This window comes from Lathyrus oleraceus, chromosome 7, assembly GCF_024323335.1.
Source record: "Lathyrus oleraceus cultivar Zhongwan6 chromosome 7, CAAS_Psat_ZW6_1.0, whole genome shotgun sequence".
Classification (NCBI taxonomy): domain Eukaryota; kingdom Viridiplantae; phylum Streptophyta; class Magnoliopsida; order Fabales; family Fabaceae; genus Lathyrus; species Lathyrus oleraceus.
This window is the reverse complement of record NC_066585.1, coordinates 26,982,804-27,009,215: the sequence shown is the minus strand read 5'-3', so window position 1 is coordinate 27,009,215 and position 26,412 is coordinate 26,982,804. Positions and strand designations below refer to the sequence as shown.

Sequence of the window (26,412 nt, the reverse complement as noted above, 5' to 3'; positions counted from 1 at the left end):
ATGGTGAAGCCAAAGAAAATATGGATTCCCAAAAATGGTATGGCAGGTCTCATAGCTCACACCTCCCTCAGAGAATCTGCTAGAGAGGACGAGTACTTTGATAGTGGTTGCTCTAGAAAAATGACTGGTGTCAAGAAATTTTTGATGAATATTAAGTCTTATTCCACTAGCTATGTCACCTTTGGAGATGGATCAAAAGGAGAAATAAAGGGGATTGGTATGTTGGCCTATCTAGGATTGCATAGTCTAGATGATGTCCTATTTGTTAAAGGACTAACTGCTAATCTTATAAGTATTATCCAACTATGTGACCAAGGTATCAAGGTAAACTTCAATAAATACGAATGTATAGTAACAAATGAGAAGGATGAAGCTATCATAAAGGGAGCCAGATCAAAAGATAAATTCTATTTGTGGACTCCTCAAGAAACCGATTGTTTTTCCTCTTGCCTAATGTCAAAAGAAGAAGAAACTAATATATGGCATCAAAAGCTTGGTCACTTACATATGAAAGGTATGAAGAAGGTAATGTCAAAGGAAGCATTAAGAGGAATTCCCAAATTGAAAATTCATGAAGGAAGAATTTGTGGTGAATGTAAAGTTGGGAAACAAACAAAGATGTCCCGCAAGAAGCTTCAACATCTGACCACCTCAAAAATTATGGAGCTACTTCATATGGACTTGATGGGACTCGTGCGAGTTGGAAGCCTAAGAGGAAAAAGGTATACTAATGTTATTGTTGTTGATGACTTCTCTTGATTCACATGGGTGAACTTCATTAAAGAAAAGTCAGAAGTGTTTAAAGTGTTTAAAGAACTCTGTCAAAAAATTCAAAGAGAGAAGGATTGTGGCATTATCAGGATTAGAAGTGACCATGGGAAGGAATTTGAGAACAACAAGTTTGAGGAATTTTTCACCTCTGAAGGAATTAGTCATGAGTTCTATTCACCCATCACCCCACAACAGAGTGGTGTGGTTGAGCGTAAAAATAGAACCATTCAAGAATGTGCTAGAGTCATGCTTCATGCTAAGAAACTCCCATATCATTTTTGGGATGAAGTCATGAACACTGCCTGTTATATTCTTAATAGAGTAACTATCAGATCTGGGACTTCTGCCACATTGTATGAACTATGGAAAAGAAGAAAGCCAGCTGTGAAATACTTCCATGTCTTTGGAAGTAAATGTTATATTCTGGAAGATCATGAGCAGATGAGAAACATGGACACTAAAAGTGATGAGGGAATATTTCTAGGATACTCTACAAACAGCAGAGCATACAGAGTCTTCAACTTCAGAACCAAGGTAATGATGTAATCCATAAACATTGTAGTGCAGGACTTAACTAACGAAGCGGATGTCACAGATGATGTTGAAACATCAACGGATGATGTCCCAGAAGATGTTGCAGACACAAATACTAATACTAAAACTACAAAGAATGATTCAACTGAGCAAGGACCCTCCGTTAGAATTCAGAAAGATCATCCTAAGGAGCTTATTATAGGAAATCCAAATGAAGGAATTATCACCAAATCAAGGGAAGTTGTGTCAAATGCCTGTTTTGTCTCTAAATTTGAACCTAAGAATATCAAGGAAGCTTTGACTGATGAGTTATGGATTAGTGCTATGCAAGATAAACTTGGTCAATCCAAAAGAAATAAGGTGTGGGATTTGGTTCCAAGACCTGTAGGAACAATGGGTCGTCGCCAGAAACAAAGTAAGACTTGTTGCTCAAGGATACACCCAAATAAAAGGAGTTGTCTTTGATGAAACCTTTTCTCCAGTTGCTCGCTTGGAGTCTATCGGATTGTTACTTGGAATGGCATGTCTTTTAAAGTTCAAATTGTTCCAAATGGATGTTAAACGTGCCTTCCTAAATGGCTATTTAAATGAAGATGTGTATGTTGAACAACCAAAAGGATTTATTGATCCTACATTCCCAAATCATATTTACAAATTAAAGAAGGCACTATATGGTTTAAAACAAGCCCCAAGAGCTTGGTATGAAAGGATGACTGAGCTTCTCATCAATCATGGATATAGAAAGGGTGGAATTGATAAAACCCTCTTTGTCAAAGAAAAGGATGGAAAACTTATGATAGCTCAGACCTATATGGATGACGTTGTGTTTGGAGGGATGTCTCATGAGATGGTCCAACATTTTGTCAAACAAATGCAATCTGAGTTTGAAATGAGTTTGGTAGGAGAATTAACATACTTCCTTGGGCTCCAAGTCAAACAAATGGAAGACTCCGTCTTTCTGTGTCAAAGCAAATATGCTAGGAGTATTGTGAAGAAATTTGGATTGGAGAGTGAGAGTCACAAAAGAACTCCTGCACCTACCCACTTAAAGTTATCTAAAGATGAAAAGGGCTTAAGTGTTAACCAGAGCTTATATAGAAGTATGATTGGCAACCTTCTATACCTGATAGCAAACAGACTAGATATAACTTTTGTTGTTGGTGTGTGTGCTAGATATCAAGTTGAACCCAAAGTAAGTCACATCAATCAAGTAAAGAGGATTCTAAATTATGTGAATGCCATAAATGAGTATGGAATGTTGTACTCTCATGATTCAAACTCTATGTTAGTTGGATATTGTGATGTTTATTGGGATGGTATTGCTGATGATAGGAAAATTACCTTTGGGGGATGTTTCTTCTTGGGAAACAATTTGATTTCATTGTTCAGCAAGAAACAAAATTGTGTATCCATATCCACTGCTGAAGTTGAGTACATAGCAGCAGGTGGCAACTTCTCTCAACTAATATGGATGAAACAAATGTTGATAGAATACAATATCACACAAGATGTCCTGACATTATTCTGTAACAACATGAGTGCTATTAATATCTCTAAAAATTCTATTCAGCACAGTAGAACTAAACACATTGATCAGACATCATTTTATCAGAGAACTTGTTGAAGGCAAAGTCATAACACTTGAGTATGTCAGCACGGAGAATCAGCTTGCAGGTATTTTTACCAAAACCTTGGATGCAAGCCAATTTTAAAAATTAAGAGGGAACTTGGGATTTGTGTTAATGAGCTTTTATAGTAATTACAGCTAATTAAGTGTGTCAGACAAGAGCATATCTCTCATTATTACACTGGACACGCTTACCTAAACCCCTTACCTCATTTTGTACCCGTTTGGAAAAAACCTCACTATCTTTTCCACTCAAACGCATCACTCTCTTACAATTATTTGGGATCTCTCTCTCTCAAAAACCTTTCCCTATTCCATCTGCCTCAAGCGCCTACCAACATGTCTCAACATTCTTCACCCACTCACATGCATGTCCTAGTTGAAACCAATGGATCCGCCTCACCATCGTCTAGGGAAAACACACCTTTTCAAATGATCAACCTGGCATATCTAATTTTGGACGTTGCCCCTATGTCCACGGTTCATCCCCCTCCTCAGATGAAAGCTACACCGTCTATGTAAAAAGTTGTCAAGACTTCTGGTAAGTCCTCTGAACCCATAATCCCCAATAAAGATAAGAATACTATTGGAGAAGAATCTAGGCTTAAAGGGTATGAACTTAGAAACCCTAGCATGCATGCTGACGACTCTGTAAATCCCACGGCAGCAGAAAGAAGTGCAACTGATAAGGAACTTAGGAAGTTTGTTGCATCTATTTTGAAGGAAGTAAACTCTGATGTTTTTCCAGATGTTCAAACATCTTTGGAAAAAGATTCATGCCCTGACAATGACTTAAGGGAAAAGGCTGAGGAAAATGTTCCTGATCATGCTGCTCATGAGAGAAGAAGTAAGAAGAAAGTTGAGCTTGTTGTCAATGTTGAAGAACTTACCTCTGATGAAGAACCCCTTACAAACATTGTTACTCCAAGTATTGTTGATAACATGAAATTATATCACATTTTAAGACTTAATTTAATTAGATTATATTATCATTTACTTTAATTTATCCCATTTTATCAGATATTATGCAGTATTTCTTTTCTATTTACATCAGGTACCCATTTTGAAGCAAAAGTGAAAAAGGGAAGAAAAGGAGGTGTAAAAAGCAATAAAAAGGAAACAAATAACCAAGACCAAGCCCAGCCCAAGAGAAAGCGCACGTTGCCCCTGTGACGGGCGTCACAAGGGTTGTGACGAGCGTCACGCGAAGTAGCCTTGTGACGGACGTCACACATGGTGTGACGAGCGTCACACCAGTCCACTAGCTTTTTGGCGCAAGTTACGCTCTCAGAAGAATGGAAGTAACGTTGAGGACTTCGTGTCCTATTCCCAAGCCGTGTATTTAGCCATGCTGAAGACTCGTAGGGAACGGAATGCAGTTACCAAAGCTATTATAAATAGCCATCTCCTCTCTTTGCCGAGGACGGAGTTTTTTTGCACGCTCAGTTTTGCGGAAGCTCTGCCAAATTTTCCTTTCACGCCTTTGCTTATTTTTCTTCCTTTCCAGCATTGTTCATTTTATTTATTTCTTTTGCAAGCTTTACTTTCTCTTTTCCCTTGCAATTTATTTTTCCCGTTTTTAGCTTTTAGATATTTTTCGCGTAATAGTTTCTACACCGGAAACTACTGTGCAACTTTATACCGGATTTAACCTTACGTTATATTCGAGTTTTATTTCCTTGATTTATTTTACTGCTTAATTGAAGAATCAAGAACAAATCCTACCGGCTTGTGGTGGAGTGTTCAAGACCATTGTATTACGCATTCAGGTTCTTTAATTGTTATTTAATTTTTAATGTTTTATCCTATTGTTTATTCATATTGCCTGCCTGGAATGAGTCTGTTTATGCATGATATAAATTCTTGTTTATTTAGCATGTCTGGCTAATTTGCCTAGGTATCGGTATGTAAAGTAAGCAGAATAAGGGATCGAGACTGAGTCGGTCTATCTAAACTTAAAATCAAAATCAATCTTTTTATGGTCTCAACTTACAGGTTTAATAACAAGATTTTTTACAAAAGTAAAAGACATAAAGAAGTTAAAATCAATAGAGCGAGAGTTTGAGATTTTAACTGGACAGTGTAAGTTAGGCATTAATTCTAGATCAGGGCGAGAGCAAGTTTTAGAGTTAATTAAATTCTGACCTTTTCCAAAAAGTATTTTTAAAGATTGAATGTGAGGACGAGAGTTAAGCATTTGGATTTAATTATATAACCTAAGTCAACAGAGCGAGAGTTTGAGATAAGGGTGTTTAAAACGGTCAGTATTTTCTTAAAAAGAGTTTCTGCAACTTTATTGTTTTCAAAATATGGTTTTTGACTTAATTATAAGTGACAGCAACATTAATATGAAATCATGGTTTATTCAACAGAGCGAGAGTTTGAGATAGAACCTTTAACCAATAAAGTTAACCGAAACGATTCATTTTAAAACCAAGAAACCGACAAAGACTTGATTCCCTAGTTTTGACGAATTACATACCGATATCCGTTTTATTAATATTTAATCTAGACATTAGTTTAGCTCTTAGTTTTTCCCCAAACAATCAAACATCTTCACCTTAGATTTACGTAGTAACTTTAGATAACGGTATATCGATTCATAAGTCCCTGTGGGATCGATATCTTTTAAAACTACGCGATAGAACTGTGCACTTGCAGTTTGTATCCCATTCTCGACTCACCCAGTCGAGCGATCAAGTTTTTGGCGCCGTTGCCGGGGACTTTTATTCAATCGATATCGTAACTCTTCCGTTACGCTGTAGAGACTAAGGTTTCTTTTTTTCTTCTATTTTCTTTCTTTCGTTGATTTGTATGCCACGCACTCGCTCTCAAGGCGAACCGCTCTATTTACGAATCAACGATATCGAACTATATCTCCGAGTCTTACGACGAATTCGGGAATATCGTGCTGAAAACAATCTCCCTCCTATAGACCTTCCTGATCTCAAAGATTTTCCTTCTTTAACCGAGATGGCAGAACCAGCTCGTGCTCTTAGAGATTACGCCGCTCCATCGCAAGATGAACCGCATTCAAGTATTGCTCCGCCCGCAATCGAAGCAAACAACTTTGAACTTAAACCTTCGTTGTTGCAGGCTGTGCAACAGAACCAATTCTCTGGAAATCTTACCGAAGATCCAAACCTTCATTTATCCGTATTTGTCCAATACGCTGATACTGTTAAAGCTAATGGTGTCACTTCAGAGGCAATTCGACTTCGTCTTTTTCCTTTCTCATTAAGAGATAGCGCTAGAAGATGGCTTCAATCTCTTCCTTCCAACTCAGTCACCACATGGAACGAGTTGAAGAAAGTTTTTCTTGCCCGATATTTTCCACCAAGCAAAACAGCTATGTTAAGAGCCCAGATAAACGGATTTAAACAGAAAGACAACGAGTCTCTTTTCGAAGCATGGGAAAGATACAAAGACATGATGAGACTTTGCCCACACCATGGTTTGGAAGACTGGTTAGTAATTCACACATTTTATAATGGTCTCTTATACAACACAAGGTTAACAATAGACGCCGCTGCAGGTGGTGCACTAATGAACAAACCTTATGCTGATGCTTACCAGCTTATCGAGAGCATGGCCCAAAACCACTATCAGTGGGGAACCGAACGAACAACAGTGGAAAAACCTCAACCGAAAACTGGCATGTACGAGATAAGTAACCTTGATCACGTCAATGCAAAAGTGGATGCTTTGGTCCAGAAGATTGAAAGTTTAAACGTATCACCTCCAGCAGCCGTGGTTGCTATAACTCAGAATTGCGAGGTCTGTGGAATCCAAGGCCACACTCCTGCGGAATGTCAACTCTTGACTGGAATCCAAACAGAGCAAGTAAACTATGCTGAAGGAAGCCCCTATTCGAATACCTATAACCCAAATTGGAAGAACCATCCAAACTTCTCATATAAGAGTAATAATGCTTTATACGCACCTGGACAGTCTCCAAATCAAACCCCATCTATACCTCCAGGATATCAGAAACCGAATCCTAACAATAATACCCCTAGAAAATCCAACTTGGAAATCATGATGGAAAACTTTATAGCTTCCCAACAACAAACCAATAAAGATTTCTTAAACCAGAACATACACACTGGCGAACAACTTAAACAACTAGCAAGCAAAGTAGATGCCTTGGCTACCCATAACAAAATGCTGGAAACGCAAATATCTCAAGTAGCTCAACAACAAGCACCTACCGCTGCACCAACTGGTACATTCCCTGGACAGCCCCAACCCAATCCGAGAAGCCAAGCTCATGCAATTATATTAAGAAGTGGAACGGAAGTGGAAGGACCGTCTGACCCAAGGATAGAAAACCAAAACCCTAAGAAATCTACTGAGGAAAGTGAACCTAAGGAAAAGGAAGAGAGTAATAAGGAAACCCTAGGAAAGAAGGAACCTTATGTACCTCCACCACCTTACAAACCACCCATACCTTACCCTCAAAGGCTTGTTAAAACCAAAGATGTAGGCCAATTTAGAAAATTTGTTGATCTCCTTAAACAATTAAACGTTACAATTCCGTTTACCGAAGCTATTACGCAGATGCCCTCATATGCTAAATTCTTAAAAGAAATTCTTTCTAATAAGAGGAAACTTGAGGATAGCGAAACCGTTACACTCCCTGCCGAATGTAGCGCTATAATCCAAAACATGCCCCCTAAACTCAAGGATCCGGGTAGCTTCTCTATACCCTGTCACATAGGAAAATTTGTCATCGACAAAGCCTTATGCGATTTAGGAGCCGGAATTAGCGTTATGCCCTTATCCATATGTAAGAAACTGGAGATGGGAGAATTAAGACCGACCAAAATGTCTGTGCAATTAGCAGATCGTTCCATCAAATATCCTGTAGGAATCCTTGAAAACGTTCCCGTACGCATAGGTCAGTTTTACATTCCCACTGACTTCACAATTATGGACATTAGAGAAGATGATACGACACCTATTATACTAGGAAGACCATTCTTAGCAACTGCCGGTGCAATCATAGACGTAAAACGAGGACGACTCACCTTCGAAGTAGGTGAAGAAAAAATTGAATTCATTCTTTCCCAATTCTTGAAAGCACCTGCAATAGGAGATACATGTTACTTCATGGATATCATCGATGAATGCATAAAAGAAGCAGAGTCAGGAGAAGACAAACCATCAAACTATCTTTTAGAGGACAAATCTAAACAATGCCTAGCAATAACACCAGATCCTACGCAGTGTCTTAACAAACCAACCCCTGATTTGAAAACACTTCCCAAAAATCTGAGATATGAATTCCTAGACTTAGAACTTGAACGACCTGTGATAGTTAATGCAGATCTAGGAAGACTCGAAACAGAAAAACTCCTACATATCTTAAGAAAATATCCAACCGCACTAGGATACCACATCACCGATCTTAAAGGAATAAGCCCTTCTATTTGTATGCACCGCATCATGTTAGAAGAAGACTGTAAAACCTCTAGGGAACACCAGAGAAGACTAAATCCGATCCTAAGTGAGGTAGTAAAGAAAGAAATAACCAAGTTATTAGAAGCAGGTATTATATATCCTATATCTGATAGCAAATGGGTTAGTCCTGTACACGTTGTACCCAAGAAATGAGGCATAACCGTCATTGAAAACGAAAAAGGAGAAACTATAACTAAACGAATCGAATCGGGATGGAGAATGTGCATTGATTATAGGAAACTAAACAAAGCAACCCGAAAAGATCATTTCCCTTTACCATTCATTGACCAAATGTTAGAACGATTAGCTAAACATTCACATTTCTGTTATTTAGACGGTTATTCAGGCTTCTTTCAAATACCAATTCACCCTGATGACCAAGAAAAGACAACATTCACATGCCCTTTTGGTACCTTCGCGTATAGACGAATGCCGTTTGGTCTGTGTAATGCCCCTGCAACTTTTCAAAGATGCATGATGGCAATATTCGCCGACTTTCTCGAAAACATCATGGAAGTATTCATGGATGACTTTTCTGTATACGGACAAAGTTTCGAAGAATGCCTTGAAAACCTGGAAAGAGTTCTGGAGCGATGTGTAAAAGTAAACTTAGTACTTAATTGGGAAAAGTGCCACTTTATGGTACAAGAAGGAATTGTTTTAGGACACATCATCTCGAACAGAGGAATTGAAGTAGACAAAGCCAAAATAGAGGTAATCGAAAATCTTCAACCCCCAAGAACCGTGAGAGAAGTACGAAGCTTTTTAGGACACGCCGGTTTTTACCGACGATTCATCAAAGACTTCTCTAAGATAACTAAACCCTTAACCGGACTGTTGATGAAAGATGCTGAATTCATATTCGACGATAACTGTTTAAAAGCATTTCAAACTCTTAAACAAGCATTGATCTCCGCACCCATTATGCAGACACCAGACTGGAATGAACCATTCGAAATAATGTGCGATGCCAGTGATTATGCTGTAGGTGCTGTTTTAGGACAAAGAAAGGATAAAAAGCTTCACGTTATATATTACGCTAGCAGAACCCTGGATGAAGCGCAGATGAATTATGCCACAACCGAGAAAGAACTCCTAGCAGTGGTATTTGCGCTAGATAAATTTCGTTCTTACCTGGTAGGAGCCAAAATAATAGTTTACACTGATCACGCTGCTATCAGGTACCTTTTAACAAAAAAGGATGCTAAACCTAGACTCCTAAGATGGATCTTGTTACTACAAGAATTCGACTTAGAAATCAAGGACAAGAAAGGAACTGAAAACGTAGTAGCAGACCACCTCTCTAGACTTGAGAACCTTGAACCAGAAAGAACATCCATTAATGATGATTTCTCGTATGATAAACTCATAGCTACTTTGGAAGAGAACAACTCCGACATGCAAGTAGAAACCACCTTAGCTATATCTGTCATACCATGGTACGCTGATCTAGTCAATTATTTAGCTGCCGGAATAGTTCCACCTACTTTATCTTACCAGCAGAAGAAACGATTCTTCCACGACATAAAACACTATTACTGGGATGATCCCTTACTTTTCAAAAGAGGCCCCGATGGTATTTTCCGTCGATGTATACCCGAAGAAGAGGTAGAAAATATAATCCAACACTGTCACTCTGCGCCTTATGGTGGTCACACAAGTACATCCAAGACCTGCTCTAAAATCCTACAAGCTGGCTTTTATTGGCCAACTATATGGAAGGACGTACATGCGGCTATTAAGGAGTGTGACAGATGTCAACGCACGGGAAACATATCTAGACGTGACGAGATGCCACAAAAAGGTATTTTGGAAGTAGAGATTTTTGACGTGTGGGGGATAGACTTCATGGGACCTTTCCCATCCTCTTTCGGTAACAAATACATACTCGTGGCAGTTGACTACGTATCAAAATGGATCGAAGCTATAGCTTCTCCAACAAATGACACCCGAGTAGTAACTAGACTCTTTAAAAATATAATATTTCCGAGATTTGGCATCCCAAGAATAGTAGTCAGTGATGGTGGATCACACTTTATATCCAAGGTACTCGAAAAACTACTACTTAAATATGGAGTGAGACATAGGATAGCAACACCTTACCACCCTCAAACCAGTGGACAAGTGGAAGTATCTAACAGAGAAATCAAGCAAATACTAGAAAAAACGGTCGCCACTTCAAGGAAAGATTGGTCATTGAAATTACCAGAAGCTTTGTGGGCATACCGAACTGCTTATAAAACTCCCATAGGGACGACCCCATTTAAGCTCATTTATGGAAAATCCTGTCACCTCCCGGTAGAATTAGAACATAAAGCCTATTGGGCTATTAGAAATTTAAATTTGAATTATAAAGCCGCCGGTGAAAAGAGAATCCTTGACATAAACGAATTAGAGGAACTCAGAAGAGACGCCTATGAAAATGCCAAAATCTATAAAGAAAGAACAAAACAATGGCATGACAAGCGTATATCAAGGAAAGTCTTCAAGCAAGGCGACGCAGTACTTTTATTTAACTCTAGACTAAAGTTATTCCCGGGAAAACTACGATCCAGATGGTCAGGACCTTTTCATATCACTAAAATCTTTCCCAGTGGAGCGGTAGAAATAAAAGGACGATCTACAGAACCGTTTACCGTAAACGGGCAACGTCTGAAACATTATCAGTATGCGGAAACCAACGAGGATTCGCAAATTCTACACTTAGACGAAACGCCCCCAGGACTCATAGACTATATTTAACAGTTTCTTTGTCGAGCTTGCGACATTTAAACAAAGCGCTTAGTGGGAGACAACCCACAAATTACTCTGTTATTTTATTATTCTATTATTATTATCATTTCCCTATTTTTTCTCTTAACTATTTCTTTTAATTTCTATTTAGTATTCATTATTGATTTATTCAAAAAGAAAAAAAAAATATATCTATATATAATAATAATAATTCTTTTCTTCTTTCGGCATTTGGCCAAATCCTGACTTAAACTCATGTTTCTTTTCTCTAGTTAACACTAACCAGATGGGACATTTTGATCGTATGGGTATCAAGTTCAGAGGAATGGCTCAGAAACGAAAGTTTGAAGAACTAGCCGCTAGAGAGATGCTACCTAGTTTATATGCTGATGATTGGGCTATGACTGCCCTTGGACTGAGACAGAGTGTCCTGTTTTTGCTGAATCAGATAGGATGGGAGACCTCCCCTATCCTGAGACATTTCACCACCTACCGGAGACTCACACTAGAATTCCTTAGTTCATTAATCTATCTACCTAGCCATGGAAAAGGAATTAGCAGAGGTTTTATCCAGTTCAGAATGTTCAATATGGAGTACCAATTTAATATTAGAGACTTCACCAACCTTTTGGGTTTTCCTACCTCCTTTGATACATTCACTGTAAGCCAGGAAGAACTTTTTGAATATAGAGAGCTTGAACACTTTTGGGGTAAGCTGACTGGAAATGATGAGCCCGAGGAACATGAGTTTCTCTCTGGAAACATACATAACCCGGCTTTTCGCTACTTCCATAAGATCCTGACCCACACTTTATTTGGGAAGAAGCCAAATAGTACTTCAGTTTCACGTGATGAACTCTTCATCATATTTTGTGCTTCCCAGAACCGTCCAGTAAACGGTGCTACTTTTATGTTAGCTAATTTGGACCACCTTATCCAGGATGAGCGAGCACCCATTAGAATAGGCGGTTTGATCACTATGATAGGTAATGCTATTGGACTACGTCAGCCTATGCTTGACCTTAACCCTTTTTGTGGCATTACTACTATGAGTATACCCTTCTTCTTCAACACTATGTTTATAGCAAACATAGGGTCCGATGAGTTCGAGCTTATTATTGATAACCAGGTTCTCTGCCTATTCACCATGCCCGATCCTAGAACTAGTGTTCATAATCAAAGGAACTGGCTCTATAACCTGAATGAAACCCCAACTCCGGCTGGATCCACTGAATCCATCCAAGATTATGAGATTTGTGATGACTATGAGCACTATGTTGACCATATCTCTCTTGCTGAATCTGACCCTCAGACACCTTCCGGCTACTATGATATTGATCCTCCTCCTCAGCCTGTCCTAACCGAAGAATCAGTCATGCCTGATCTCCGACATCATATGCCAGGAACAGATATTAAAACAGTCATTGAAGCCTTGATGTCAGAGCAAGACGCCCTCAGGGAAGATTTCCATAACTTGAGACTTGAAATCCTAGAATACATGAGCAGCACGGCAAGTCAGTTACGTATGTTACGGCATCATGTTAACTCTTTTGCTCCTCCGGCCAGAGATCCGAAGATAGATGGAATTTAGTTATTTTTCTTTCTAAGTTATTTAGTTTTAGGCTAGATTTTTCATTAATGTTGTTTGAATTCATGTTTATTTCTATTTCATTTCATTATTTTCCTTCCCTGTAATACATTATGATCATTTTTATTGAAGCTGTTTAATTAATTTTATTATGCAATGGCTATTATGCTCTACTGTTGTTACCTATTATTATTATTATACAAAGCAAGTAAGCATGCACAATGCATTAAAATTGCATACTAAAAATGATCATAAGCAAAATGAAACATTAAAATACGCTACCAAAGTAATTCTGTGAAGCGCCACTGAAGCCTTGCCAAAAAGGAGGTGTGACGAGCGTCACACACTCCATGACGAACGGCACGCAAAACGCCTGTTACGAACGTCACACCCCTGTGACGAGCGTAACGCCCTTCAGACAAGTGAACGTTAAGGAGCCGTTGGAGACGAACGTTACACTTTGATTTTTTACATTCCCCATTCATTTTTCATTTACCACACTTAATTACTTTTCAACCACTTTTTCTTTCTACCTTCCAATCCTTCTCCTATAAATACCTACCAAAACTTCCTTCATTCACCACAAAACAATTCTCTCATATCAAATACACTTCTTTTCCTTTCCAAATCATCCCTTCAAAAATTCATCACAATGGCGGGAAATCAAAATTTCGGAAATATCATCTTCCGATCCGGAGATGACAACTATCAGCAAGAGCAATTCGAGCGCTTCCAGCAGCGAGGCGTCGCTTCCACCAGGTACCCCGATTTAACTTGTTTACAACAATTGGGCTTACTCCAAGGTATCGAGTGGATGCTCCGTAAAGCCGATTTAACCTTCCTTTGCACCCATAACCAACCCACCTACCCTTCCCTAACCTTAGAATTCCTAAGTTCTTACGACTACACCACTCCCGCCGGTGAAGGTGAATTTCTGACCGGTACCGCAACCTTCCGTATGTTTAACACCGAGTACTCTCTAACCCAACGCCAATTGAGTGCCATGCTACAATTTCCCACAGAAGGTCTGCTGCATGCCAGAATCCCTCCAACCTCAAACTGGAACACAGTTCTAGTTTTCGATCTTTTTAAGAAAATTTCAGGTATAAATACCTCCAACTGGGAAGAACTCCTTCTCTCCCACATCCATAACCCCACCATCCGTTATTTTCTCCGTATCCTGCAAAACACACTTTTTGGAAGACCAAACAACAGTAAGGTCAACTCAAAGGAGTTATTTTTCCTCCAGTGCGTTTTCGAATCGGATGCTCAGGTAAACGCCGCCTCTTTTCTCTTTCATCATATCCGCACCTTATGTGCTAGAGGCCGGCAACCCTTTATAGTTGGTGGATTAATAACCTCCATAGCACTTGGCCTGAACCTAGGGGATAAACTCCAAACTTTAGAATCCCTACCTCCCCTGTCTATGGATATCAGCTATTGCCGCTCCAGCCGCCTGATTAAAAAACAGAGTAGGCGGAGGCTATTATCTTATGGTGAACAACCAAGCAGTCCCGAGTGTTGTGCTACCCAATACCACCCTAACTGATGTCACAAACCCCGACCGCCACCTCTACGATCTTAGCGCTCCTGAAACCACCGAGCCTTCACAAACAAACCAGCAAACAGATGAGTTTGAAGAAATGGAACAAGGTGATCATCCGCCAACACAACAATCAGTCCCGCTAAACCCTTCCAGTAATGCAGCCGGCCCATCCTCCCAACGTCGTCGACGAAGAAGGCCTGCGACCAACGATGACATTATGGATGCTATCGATGGAATGCAGGCACAGAATACAGAGATGATGCAGATGATGCGTCAAATGCAACAGCAACAGGATGCTCGGAATGCCATAACCGACCAGCGGTTTACTGAATTGTTCAGCAGGTTCGACAACTTAGACATACGTCAAAGATCACCAGGTCCAAGAACCAGAGGCGGAAGGCAGCCTTAGTTGTTATTTTCTTTTGCCTTTCCATTTTGTATTTCCTTCCCTTAAAACATTGAGGACAATGTCCAGTTTAAGTATGGGGGGGGAAACAATATTCTTCCTATTACCATTTTTCAAGTATGTTATTTTCCCTTTCAGTGTTATTTCCCTTTCTTATTATGAAAAAAAAAAAAAATTATAATATATATTTATTTTAAGTTAAGTTCCTAAGTGTGAAAATTTTCTATTATCTATTCCCCTCAATTTCCTGAGCCATAACAAAAATTTTAACACACCCAATAAGTATAAAGGTTGCTTACTTTATAAAACTTGAGTGAGATCAAAACAAAATTATTACCATAACAACGCTCTGAGAACCTCAATATGTTAGACTAGGATAAAGTACCTATTATACCAATTCCTTGAACTTTTAGTTCTATGGCAACCCCAAGTAGTTTATACAGAAGTCAGCACCATCTTAATAGCAAACTACGTGGAGAGCCGATGAATATAAGTGAATGATCCCCAAAGTAACCTAAAATATATAAATATATCAAGAAATGCACTAATTAAATTAGGTGATCCTTACCAGATCATTTAATCTAAAGGTTGCAGATCATGCAAAAGCACAATACGAAAGATCCATTATGAGTTGGTTCAGTAGGAATCTGGTACTGAACTTGGTAGGGCGGACTACGGTTCGATCCCCCGCAATTTGCAATGGACTGAATAATGAAGTTATCCGACTTATATACCAGAACTTCTAGCTAAAAGCGGATCATAATCACTAACCGGTTACTCCACTATGTGCGCGAAAAGATAAAGGGCTTAATGTGATTTCGCTAGAATGAAAACGGCTAAAATAAGACTAAAGGAACCAGGATAGCTATCATAGGGTACTTGAAACTGATTGGCATAAAAATAGGGTTATCTAAGTTGTAACGGTGGTTGTTGATGTCAAGATTAAACTCAAGTCCTCCTAAACAAAAATCCATTCGCAACCTAGTACGAATTGATGTGTGCTTTGAAATTTCATCTGGCTAAAACTTTTAACAAGTTCTATACTGAATTTTGCTTGAGGACAAGCAAAGATTTAAGTATGGGGGAGTTTGATAACATGAAATTATATCACATTTTAAGACTTAATTTAATTAGATTATATTATCATTTACTTTAATTTATCCCATTTTATCAGATATTATGCAGTATTTCTTTTCTATTTACATCAGGTACCCATTTTGAAGCAAAAGTGAAAAAGGGAAGAAAAGGAGGTGTAAAAAGCAATAAAAAGGAAACAAATAACCAAGACCAAGCCCAGCCCAAGAGAAAGCGCACGTTGCCCCTGTGACGGGCGTCACAAGGGTTGTGACGAGCGTCACGCGAAGTAGCCTTGTGACGGACGTCACACATGGTGTGACGAGCGTCACACCAGTCCACTAGCTTTTTGGCGCAAGTTACGCTCTCAGAAGAATGGAAGTAACGTTGAGGACTTCGTGTCCTATTCCCAAGCCGTGTATTTAGCCATGCTGAAGACTCGTAGGGAACGGAATGCAGTTACCAAAGCTATTATAAATAGCCATCTCCTCTCTTTGCCGAGGACGGAGTTTTTTTGCACGCTCAGTTTTGCGGAAGCTCTGCCAAATTTTCCTTTCACGCCTTTGCTTATTTTTCTTCCTTTCCAGCATTGTTCATTTTATTTATTTCTTTTGCAAGCTTTACTTTCTCTTTTCCCTTGCAATTTATTTTTCCCGTTTTTAGCTTTTAGATATTTTTCGCGTAATAGTTTCTACACCGGAAACTACTGTGCAACTTTATACCGGATTTAACCTTACGTTATATTCGAGTTTTATTTCCTTGATTTATTTTACTGCTTAATTGAAGAATCAAGAACAAATCCTACCGGCTTGTGGTGGAGTGTTCAAGACCATTGTATTACGCATTCAGGTTCTTTAATTGTTATTTAATTTTTAATGTTTTATCCTATTGTTTATTCATATTGCCTGCCTGGAATGAGTCTGTTTATGCATGATATAAATTCTTGTTTATTTAGCATGTCTGGCTAATTTGCCTAGGTATCGGTATGTAAAGTAAGCAGAATAAGGGATCGAGACTGAGTCGGTCTATCTAAACTTAAAATCAAAATCAATCTTTTTATGGTCTCAACTTACAGGTTTTAATAACAAGATTTTTTACAAAAGTAAAAGACATAAAGAAGTTAAAATCAATAGAGCGAGAGTTTGAGATTTTAACTGGACAGTGTAAGTTAGGCATTAATTCTAGATCAGGGCGAGAGCAAGTTTTAGAGTTAATTAAATTCTGACCTTTTCCAAAAAGTATTTTTAAAGATTGAATGTGAGGACGAGAGTTAAGCATTTGGATTTAATTATATAACCTAAGTCAACAGAGCGAGAGTTTGAGATAAGGGTGTTTAAAACGGTCAGTATTTTCTTAAAAAGAGTTTCTGCAACTTTATTGTTTTCAAAATATGGTTTTTGACTTAATTATAAGTGACAGCAACATTAATATGAAATCATGGTTTATTCAACAGAGCGAGAGTTTGAGATAGAACCTTTAACCAATAAAGTTAACCGAAACGATTCATTTTAAAACCAAGAAACCGACAAAGACTTGATTCCCTAGTTTTGACGAATTACATACCGATATCCGTTTTATTAATATTTAATCTAGACATTAGTTTAGCTCTTAGTTTTTCCCCAAACAATCAAACATCTTCACCTTAGATTTACGTAGTAACTTTAGATAACGGTATATCGATTCATAAGTCCCTGTGGGATCGATATCTTTTAAAACTACGCGATAGAACTGTGCACTTGCAGTTTGTATCCCATTCTCGACTCACCCAGTCGAGCGATCAATTGCCAAGAGATTGTAGGAGACGAACATAGCGATGCAGGTTAGAGGGTGGTTGGACCTCCGCCGCCGCCAGGGGCGATTTACGGCGCGCACAGAGTTGTTTTCTCAGGTGACTAGTTTGAAATGTGAACATGAAATGAAACGTCAGATGAGTCTGACTATGCTCCCTTCGTGGCTTTTTGTTCTGGGCTTAAAAAAACACATTAGGCCCAATGAATTCATTGATGCATACACTCCACAACTATCATACACCCCCTCTGGTTTGACTCAACCAAGGCCAAATTGGGCTTTAATAATTAAGGCCCGGTGCTTTTACTTTACTCACCCAGCCCACTGGATTGCTAATCACACCCTGCCTCTTATTTTTCTTATTTTATTTTATTTTATTTTGCTTATCTTTAATCTTTGTGTTTTAATATCTTTTCTAGTTTTTTTTTTATCATTTTTGTTTTTTAATACATGCTTTTCACATTTTATTAGGATAAAAATACCTTTAAAAATGATACTTAGATTTTAGATTTTATTTGTTTAATCCATTTTAAAAAATAATAAAAATAATAATACACCTTAAGTTTAGAATTAATCATTTAGCTTTTGGAATTAATGTGTTTTTTTAGAAAATAATAAACATTTGTTCATCTTAATTCTAGATTATTTTTATTTTTAAAATTTGTAACATGATAACACTTTGACTCCTTAGGTTTTTTAGACTTAATAAAACTCATGTGCTTGTTCATACTTTGATCTCACCCTGACTGACTGATTGATCAAAGTTATCTTTGATCAAGTAGTCCTTTGACACATGTCTGATTTCCCTGTCTAATCAAGTGATCAAAAGTCTCTTGGTCACTTGATAGGACTTGTCCTCTCTATTGGCAATACATTGGATCTCAACTCAAATTCAAGACAGCATCATACAAGACATCAAGACTGGATCAAGCCCTCATCATTCAAGCTCAGCAAAAATATTCTCTTGTCAACACTTGTTAGTTGTGATGAAAATTGAGCGCCACGAGCCTTAAGTAGTAGAGAAATAATGAGAGGGAGTATCCATATCCTTGTTATGAATATATTTGGATACGGGACGCCTGACCCATTTGTTTAAAGTATTCACCTCTACTCATAGACTTCAGTGCAATTAAAATCGAATAATTGTCAAGTCTTCTTCCCACTGATTTCTTTCCTTGTCCATATCAGACTAAAATCATTTTTGTAAATAAATTCAAAAACACTTAAAAATATGATTTGAAATTGTATGCCATGAGCCTTAAGAAGTGGAGAAGGAATGAGAGGGAGTATTTTTATCCTCATTCTAAATATCTTTTGATACGGGACGCTTGACCCAATTGTTCAAAGTATTCTTCTCAATTCATAAACTTTAGTATAATTCAAATCAAGACAGTCTTTTCAAATCTAAAATCAGTCACAACCCATCAAACTCATTTTTCGCCTTAGGTCATTCTAAAACCTTTTCACAAAGGATATATTATTTCCATTCTACCGTAAACAAACAATGCTTAAGCCTCCCACACACAAACATACAAGTAACATTTAACTGCTAGAATGTGAATGTTAACATCGTTCAATAAAAACAACTTACACATCAGTATTTTCTACCACGGACTACGAAGCTCTTATTTTCTCATTACACTATGAGAATACGTACACACGAGGGTCCGAATCCTTGGCGAGCACACTAATTAAAAATTCATTTTCCCTTAATTAAAACCAACTACAAGTAACCTTTAGATAATAACACTCATTCGAGCAAAGAACAATCAAAATGGTTCTCGTTGAGTACAACGGATGTGAGGGGTGCTAATACCTTCCCCTTTCATAATCGACTTCCTTACCTTTTTTGTCTTTCCCTTGGGTTTTATCGATAAACAAGTTATTACGTTCTTGTCTTTTATTTTTCTCTTGCTTGACATCATGGACCTTCTTTTTCGCCAATGGTGATCCTAGTTCGTTGACGAATTGAGAGCGGCAGACTGCGACACGAGTTCATTGGTAGGCGGTGGTGGGTTTAGAAATGGTCGGGTCCTTCGACAGTTTGGGTCCATCAGGCGTCGACAGTTCGTTAATTGTTGGTTTTTTCTATTTGCAAATCTAAAAGTTGGTGTCATCCATCGATGTTGGGAACATGATATGTGATGTCGTAGACCTTCTTTTCGGAGTTTCTCTCCTTTCCTTTTATGTAGCATCCTCCTCTAGTTACCACCTCCACTAACGACAATGTTAGATTATGGGTGAGAGATTTGGTGAAGTGTCTAGCCTTGACTCTATTTCGAAACACTCTACAAACATTTATTGGTTTTGTAGGACGACTCTGATGGTGGCCTCGTTAAATCAGGGGAGATAGTCCTTCAACGGTTTTGATGAACCATGTCGTATGGTTAATAGGATGGTGGTTAACATCTTAATATGACGGATGGCAATGAACTAGTGCAAACACTTTCTTACTAACTCCATGTAGCTGGTGATGGAGGCACAAGGAAAACCCATATACCATGGAAGGGAGGAATACATGAAGGTTCCAAATAGAAACTTGCACTTCAGGGATTCATATGCTCTTATGATGGCCATCTATATGTTGATGGAGGTGACATTCTCGTAGGGGTCATTACGCCCATAAAACTTGGCCAATGAGGCGGGATTTAAATCCCTCTGAGACAGGTGCTCCCCATATCTCATCTGAGAGTTGTTGGGGATCCAACAATTCCATCTCTTCTAGGGGATTGGATTCTTGTTGGCATTTTTTGATGTTGTAGACATCATCCTCCAATGTCTAGTTATGGTGTCATAACTTGTCCATGGTGACACTTATCTCCCATAGGGTGTCGCCATCACCGTTATCACTGGTACTTTCTGGCGTAGGGGATGAAGCTCTCCTATTAACCATGGATGAAAGTAGCTAAGTGTATGGGTGAAAGGTAACCGTGAGTAGCATGATGTTAATGGAGATGGTGTGGCCCAGGTTAATTTTGTCGAGGCAACACAGTGGGCGCCACTATACTGATCAAAAAGTACAAGTGTTCATGTTCCTCTTTGAAGGATAGAGAGACTCAAAGGCCTTTGTAGGTGTATAACAAATAATGGCGGTTAAGACTCTCTGACGACAGTGAGAAGTCCTCTATGGTGGTAATTATGGTGGTTTAGGGACCTACTCACGTGAGATGAGAGGCCTTATTACAAAATTGTATGCTTAGGTATAAGCATATACGGGGATGTGATATGTATCAGTTAAGATCTTTCTTTCTCTTCTTGAGGTAAGGTATTTGTAGAGGCATCTTGGGCACAAGGTTTGGGTAACCCTTAGAGGTAGTAACGACTCCCCCATACTAAGGAAAAGTTGTTAACTGCCTAATCTTCCAGAGGTAGTGAGGTACTTCCTCTCCATTGACTAACGGTATTTGCCCGTCATCAGTACTAAGGACGGTCTATTTATTCTTGTGAGACATCACCTAGCGAAGTCTCACTCGGGCGAGGGCTCCGTTGTTGTGAACACTTACAAATATAACACTATATATATATATATATATATATATATATATATATATATATATATATATATTATATATATATATATATATATATATTTAACATTTTAATTATTTTTAGTTTTGTGGTCTTTGCTAATGAAGTTATTATAAATTGAAAGAATGGACAATTGGATTATATTGAAAAATATATGATGTGATATTATTTGGGATGTTGTTGTTTGGAATAATGGACTAGTGATATTTTTTTAATTTAATGTGATTTGTGATATACATGATAATGTAATAATATTTGAACTATGTGTTTGTCTATTTTCAGAGTGTTGTTTGTCTAAGTGGTGTTTGGCTAAGTGGTCATATTGTGTATTAAAATTTAAGATTTTAATTATGTGCAAGATTGTGTGATATTATATGGATTGTAAGATTTTCTAAGTGGCAGGACTTGTCTAAATGGTGGTATTTTTCTTAGTAGTGTGCTTACATTTTATCATCATATGACATGTCATATGCATTATATGCATTCTGTATGGTTCCTTAGTGACGAGTAATTTTCCCCGTTGGTATGAGGTGAATTATATATGGTACCTTAGTGACGGCTGATTATATATGGAACATATAATGCTAAAATCATGCATATGTACATTCTTGTTTCTCGGTACATTTCATCTCCTGTTTTATATTTTTGAATTTGATTTATGTTTTTGAAATTGGTTTATGTTTTTGAGATGTGTTGTAAATATATTTAAATACTAATTACTACTTTAAGGTTTTTCATTTAAAACAAATACTCGCATATTTTTTTAAGTAAATATATATTGTTAAGTAATATTTTGGATCAAAATCTTTGGCGTTACAATGCAGTTGTGAAAATATAAAGTTTTTGACACTGTTGTCGAAAACTAATTTGATTTTTTTTCATCTTCATTGATTAGACTAAAAAAGTTCTAATATTTAGTTTCTATCAATTTTTGTCATTGTTGGTTGAACGTGAAGAGTCTGCAGTGTTGGGGATCTTGTTCAACCAATTCTTGAGATTGAGATTTTTTACATAAGAGACACAGAGAATTAGCGATGACTAACAATTGCATGTTGAAGGACTCCGCGTCCCCCAATAATATTGAACCGCATTCCAATATTGTTTGTCCTATGGTGATTGCAAATTTGAGCTTAAACCATCCTCGTTATGTTTGGTACAACATAACCAGTTTTGTGGTTCGCCAATAGATCATTTGAACTTTCATCTGTCAATTTTCATCAAATATTGCAACACTCTGAATTTGAACGGAGTGACCAGTGCTGCAATCTTACTAAGGCTTTTCCCTTTCTCGTTAAGGGACAAGGCCAAAGCTTGACTATATTCCATACCATTTGATTTCGTTACGACATAGGATCAGGTGAAAATTTGCTTCGTGGCTAGATACTTCCCTCTGAGTATAACAACCCAACTGAGAAACCAATTTAATAATTTCACTCAAAATGATGGATTATGCCCCATCACGAGCTTGAGAGATGACTGATTGTCCATACTTTCTACAATGATTTTCTGTATTCCACGAGGATGACAGTTGGCACTAGTGCGGATGAAGCTCATAAATAAAAATATACCTAAAGCTTATTCCCTCATACGAGTTGACCAAGTAAGTAGTGAAATTGCTTAAATATAATCCCTAAATCTTCCCTAAATAAATTCCAAAATCTTCTTATAAAGGAGATAGAAAAACATCATGACCAAAACTTTTATTACCATTACTAGCCCGCAACACCATCTAACTTGTGAATGGTAAAGGGAGATGACAAGATAATGTTATCCTCATTAGAAAGAGTGCAAAAGACAACTCCATTAAGGTGAGATTTGTCAACATTTGACTCTTTAAAGATCTTATAAAAATTGTTGAAAACTTTTTTTTGCCTAATCTACAAACTAGAGTTCAAACGGACTATCAAGAGAATATTATCCTTGTCAAAAACTTCAAAGAATTGTTTAACGAAGTGAATTAGTTGGAAATCCAACTAATCAAATAATCACGTTCTACCAAGATTTTAATTGAATAAAAATAAATAAATAAATAAATAATAATAATAATAATGGAAGATTGATACTGGACCCAAATAAATATTATTGATAAAGAGATAAATGAATTTACAGAATTATTAAATGTTTTACAAATAAAATATTAAATGCTCAGAAAAAAAATGTGGAATAATTGAAATTTTAATAGAAAAACTTTTTCTATCATTATCAAAATATAAATATACTAGGATATTTTAATGTTTCATTAATTTTGGAAAAAGAAAATGAATTGCTCATTTCTCTGGCTTCAATGCTTCAATGCTTCATGATATAAATTCAAAAATAGATGGAAAAAATAATGCATCTCCATTATAAGCTCCAAGAGTAATGACTGTAGCCCAGTGTCTTATAATACATGGTTGGAGGGCCCAAATTTTGATTCACCCATTTGAGTACAATACTTGTCTTTAGGGAATGAGAATGCATAGGACAAGTTAAGGGACAAAAACTTTTGGAGCACTTATTGCTATCAAATCACCTAACTACTACCTTAAAGTGCACTAGTTAACTATACACCATATATGCATGGATGAATTATTGACACAAACATTTTCACGAGCAAAAATATCTTATATGTCCATTGTCTTATAGTTGTCTTCAATCTTGAAACCTCACCCATGTGTAAATAAAGTTTCCACGTAAACTCTTGTACGAGAAATATTTATTCAATTATTACTTCGTAAGAGTTTTTTATAGCAAATTATTAGTTGTTGTTTTGGGCCAGAGGTCCGCATCCTCTGTAATCAAACGGTTCTCCGTATCACATGTTGAGTTAGACAATATTGATTTCGATTGCGGGATATATAAAAACCCTACCACGTGTTGATTATAAGTTATGAACTTATTTTCACTATTTGAATTACATATTTTAAACTTCACTAACTTATGTATTAAAGTGATAACTTTGTAAATTATCTTCACTCTTGTACGAGAGTTTTTGTGGTCGCACCAAAATAACTTTTACACTATGTCTTGTTCCAACTCAGAACACTTGTTAATATTATATTTACACTTTTGTAGATCTTGAATACGTAAGAGGATCATAAAAGCACCCCAAAATTCTTTCTCAAATGCTTCTGCATTTTCAAGCTATATACTTCATGAAAATGACAACTCTATTTATAATCTTAGTTTCAACTACCTTAGTCAAAGCGGGCCAGCCTCTCTTTAACGTTTTTGTTAAGGGTATAATATTTTACTTATTAGATTTTGTCAGAAATATATTTATCAATGGTGGATAATTTGCATGTTATAGACTAATTAGGTAAAATTGCGTCCAATTCAACTTAAATTTAAACTTTTTTTTTGCGTGTTTTAATCAATAGTCTCCACAGATTATTTCATTTGAGTACTTGTGGCTGTAAACTCTTTATATTGAGTTTTTTTTTTAATATTTTCGTTTCCATCACTTTTACTTGTACTAATATCATATTATACAATATGAGCAATTCAAAATACAATTATACTAATAAAATTTAAATGTTGTATTTAGTGAGACAAGACATATATGTTTTCTCAACCTGTTTACATATTATATATATATATATATATATATAAGAAAAGTATATAATATATCTAATCAACAATAAGAAAAAAAATATGTCTAATCAACAATAGAGTCCAATCACATAAACCAAACTGATGAGTTAATAATATAAAGCTCGAAGCAAGATAACACCCCACTAGGCAGAGATTAGATCTTAGATAAAGAGCTACCATCAACAGAAAAAGTATCCTTCAAAGAACTCCCTACGTATCCTTCAAAGAACTCCCTACGACAAGGTCAAAGTTATTTCTCCATTTACTGGCTCATGAAAAAATTAGGAAATGTTTTGTCTTAGAATCATAAATATTGAAGAAGATAGTGAGGAATCCTTAATAAGTGGTGTTGATCTCCAATATGCAAGTGCGGGTTTGGACTTACAAGGTTATTACTCTAACACTCAAGTCAATTCAAGATTCAAGATGATTATAGTGAAAAGTGAAGATCAGAAAGTGTACGTTGTATTTCATGTGAGGTTATTTTTATACCTTAGGTCATATGTAGTGGGTTTTCATTGGTACGAGCCTCATCAATTTAGTTCTTCGGTCGACACACAACAGTTTCCCCCAAGGCTTGTCGGCCACCTAGGGATCTGGGGAAACCTTTAAAGGTTGTGGCTGGCCTTCAAGAATGGCGTTTGTTTTTAACTAGAAGTGAAATGTTTGGAGTTAATTGAAAAAGTAATTTAGAACAAGTGCATTAAATGCATTTCCAACATTGAAATGTTTTGTTGCTTCCAACATTGAAATGTCTATTATAAATACGGAAGATGTTATAGATGTTGTCGACACCACGTATGGTGACCCTCTAGATGGATCGGTATTTCCTCTAGGTTCAAAAAAAGAAATATGTAGCTTTTTTGACGAGTATTTGGTCTCATTTTATGAGTGTCTATTCACCAAGATATGAGTTAGGCTTCCCTTTTATAAATTTGAGGTGTTCGTCCTGAAACACTTGAAGGTTTCCCATCCCAATTTCATTTGGGGGCATGGGATTACATGAAGGTGTTCCAGCTTTGGGTTGAGCACATGTCTTGGTAGCCTTCCCTCTTACTTCTCTTTAACATGTTCTACATCGTACACACCTCCTAAAACGATATCCAAGATCAAAGGCTTATTACCTTTCACTCTATTGATCCTTGGTTCAACCCTTTTACAAATAACTAGGCCGATTTCATGATGCATTCTGTCCTAGTGAAATCTCTTTCTCTAGAGGCCCATCTTGCCTTCTATTATGCTCTGACCAGTCCTCTCGCTTTTGTAATAGTAGATTCCTAAAGTACTGATCTTGTCCCCACTTCATCTTTACCTTTAGCTTAAAATTAGGCCTAATTTCCCCCAAAGAGGTTACAATGAATGAGGAGTTATTTTCCTTGTTTCAAGGATTTGGCTATGAAGAAGGGTTTGACCTTGGTGAAGTGCATAGCAGAGGAAGAATCAAATTGATAGTTACTCCTCGTGAGTGTGGTCGTTTGCACAAAGAGGAAATAGATCTTTAGGGCGGATAGAGTCCCATAGTTTTTTGTTGACATGTGTGATTGAATCTTGTAGGTAACATGGATAAGTTGCAGATGTTCTTTGATCTAGCCAATGCTCAAGGCATCAAGACTGCTTCTACTTGCCTGGTTGTAATTCCTCCTCCTATGATCTCTACAATTACCTTGGTTATCATAGCTGCTCCCGAGGTTGATCAGCTTACCAATGTTGTTATCACTTTATCAGTGGAAGACCTGCGATTGTCTCTTGGTCGAGTAAAGAGGGATCGAGATGAAGCCTAG

At 37.3% G+C, this 26,412-nt stretch overlaps 1 protein-coding gene and 1 pseudogene across 1 annotated transcript; one reads left to right on the top strand and one right to left on the bottom strand.

The window, feature by feature from the left end:
• LOC127101827 (uncharacterized) lies at positions 1-26,412 on the top strand. Its single transcript, XM_051039269.1, has 6 exons — positions 1-722; positions 837-1,180; positions 1,334-1,720; positions 1,788-2,657; positions 3,507-3,860; positions 26,186-26,412. Exons 1-6 carry the CDS (start codon positions 1-3, stop codon positions 26,410-26,412), a joined length of 2,904 nt encoding a protein of 967 aa, XP_050895226.1.
• On the bottom strand, positions 6,291-6,390 carry LOC127109058 (uncharacterized; annotated as a pseudogene).

Bases quoted from the DNA above. Each gene is read 5' to 3' on its own strand.
- LOC127101827 (XM_051039269.1), top strand. From the start codon at position 1: ATGGTGAAGCCAAAGAAAATATGGATTCCCAAAAATGGTATGGCAGGT. The intron at 1,181-1,333 runs GTAAATGTTATA...TAAACATTGTAG, and splicing joins ATACTTCCATGTCTTTGGAA to TGCAGGACTTAACTAACGAA. The intron at 3,861-26,185 runs GTATTGTTGATA...TGAATCTTGTAG, and splicing joins TACAAACATTGTTACTCCAA to GTAACATGGATAAGTTGCAG.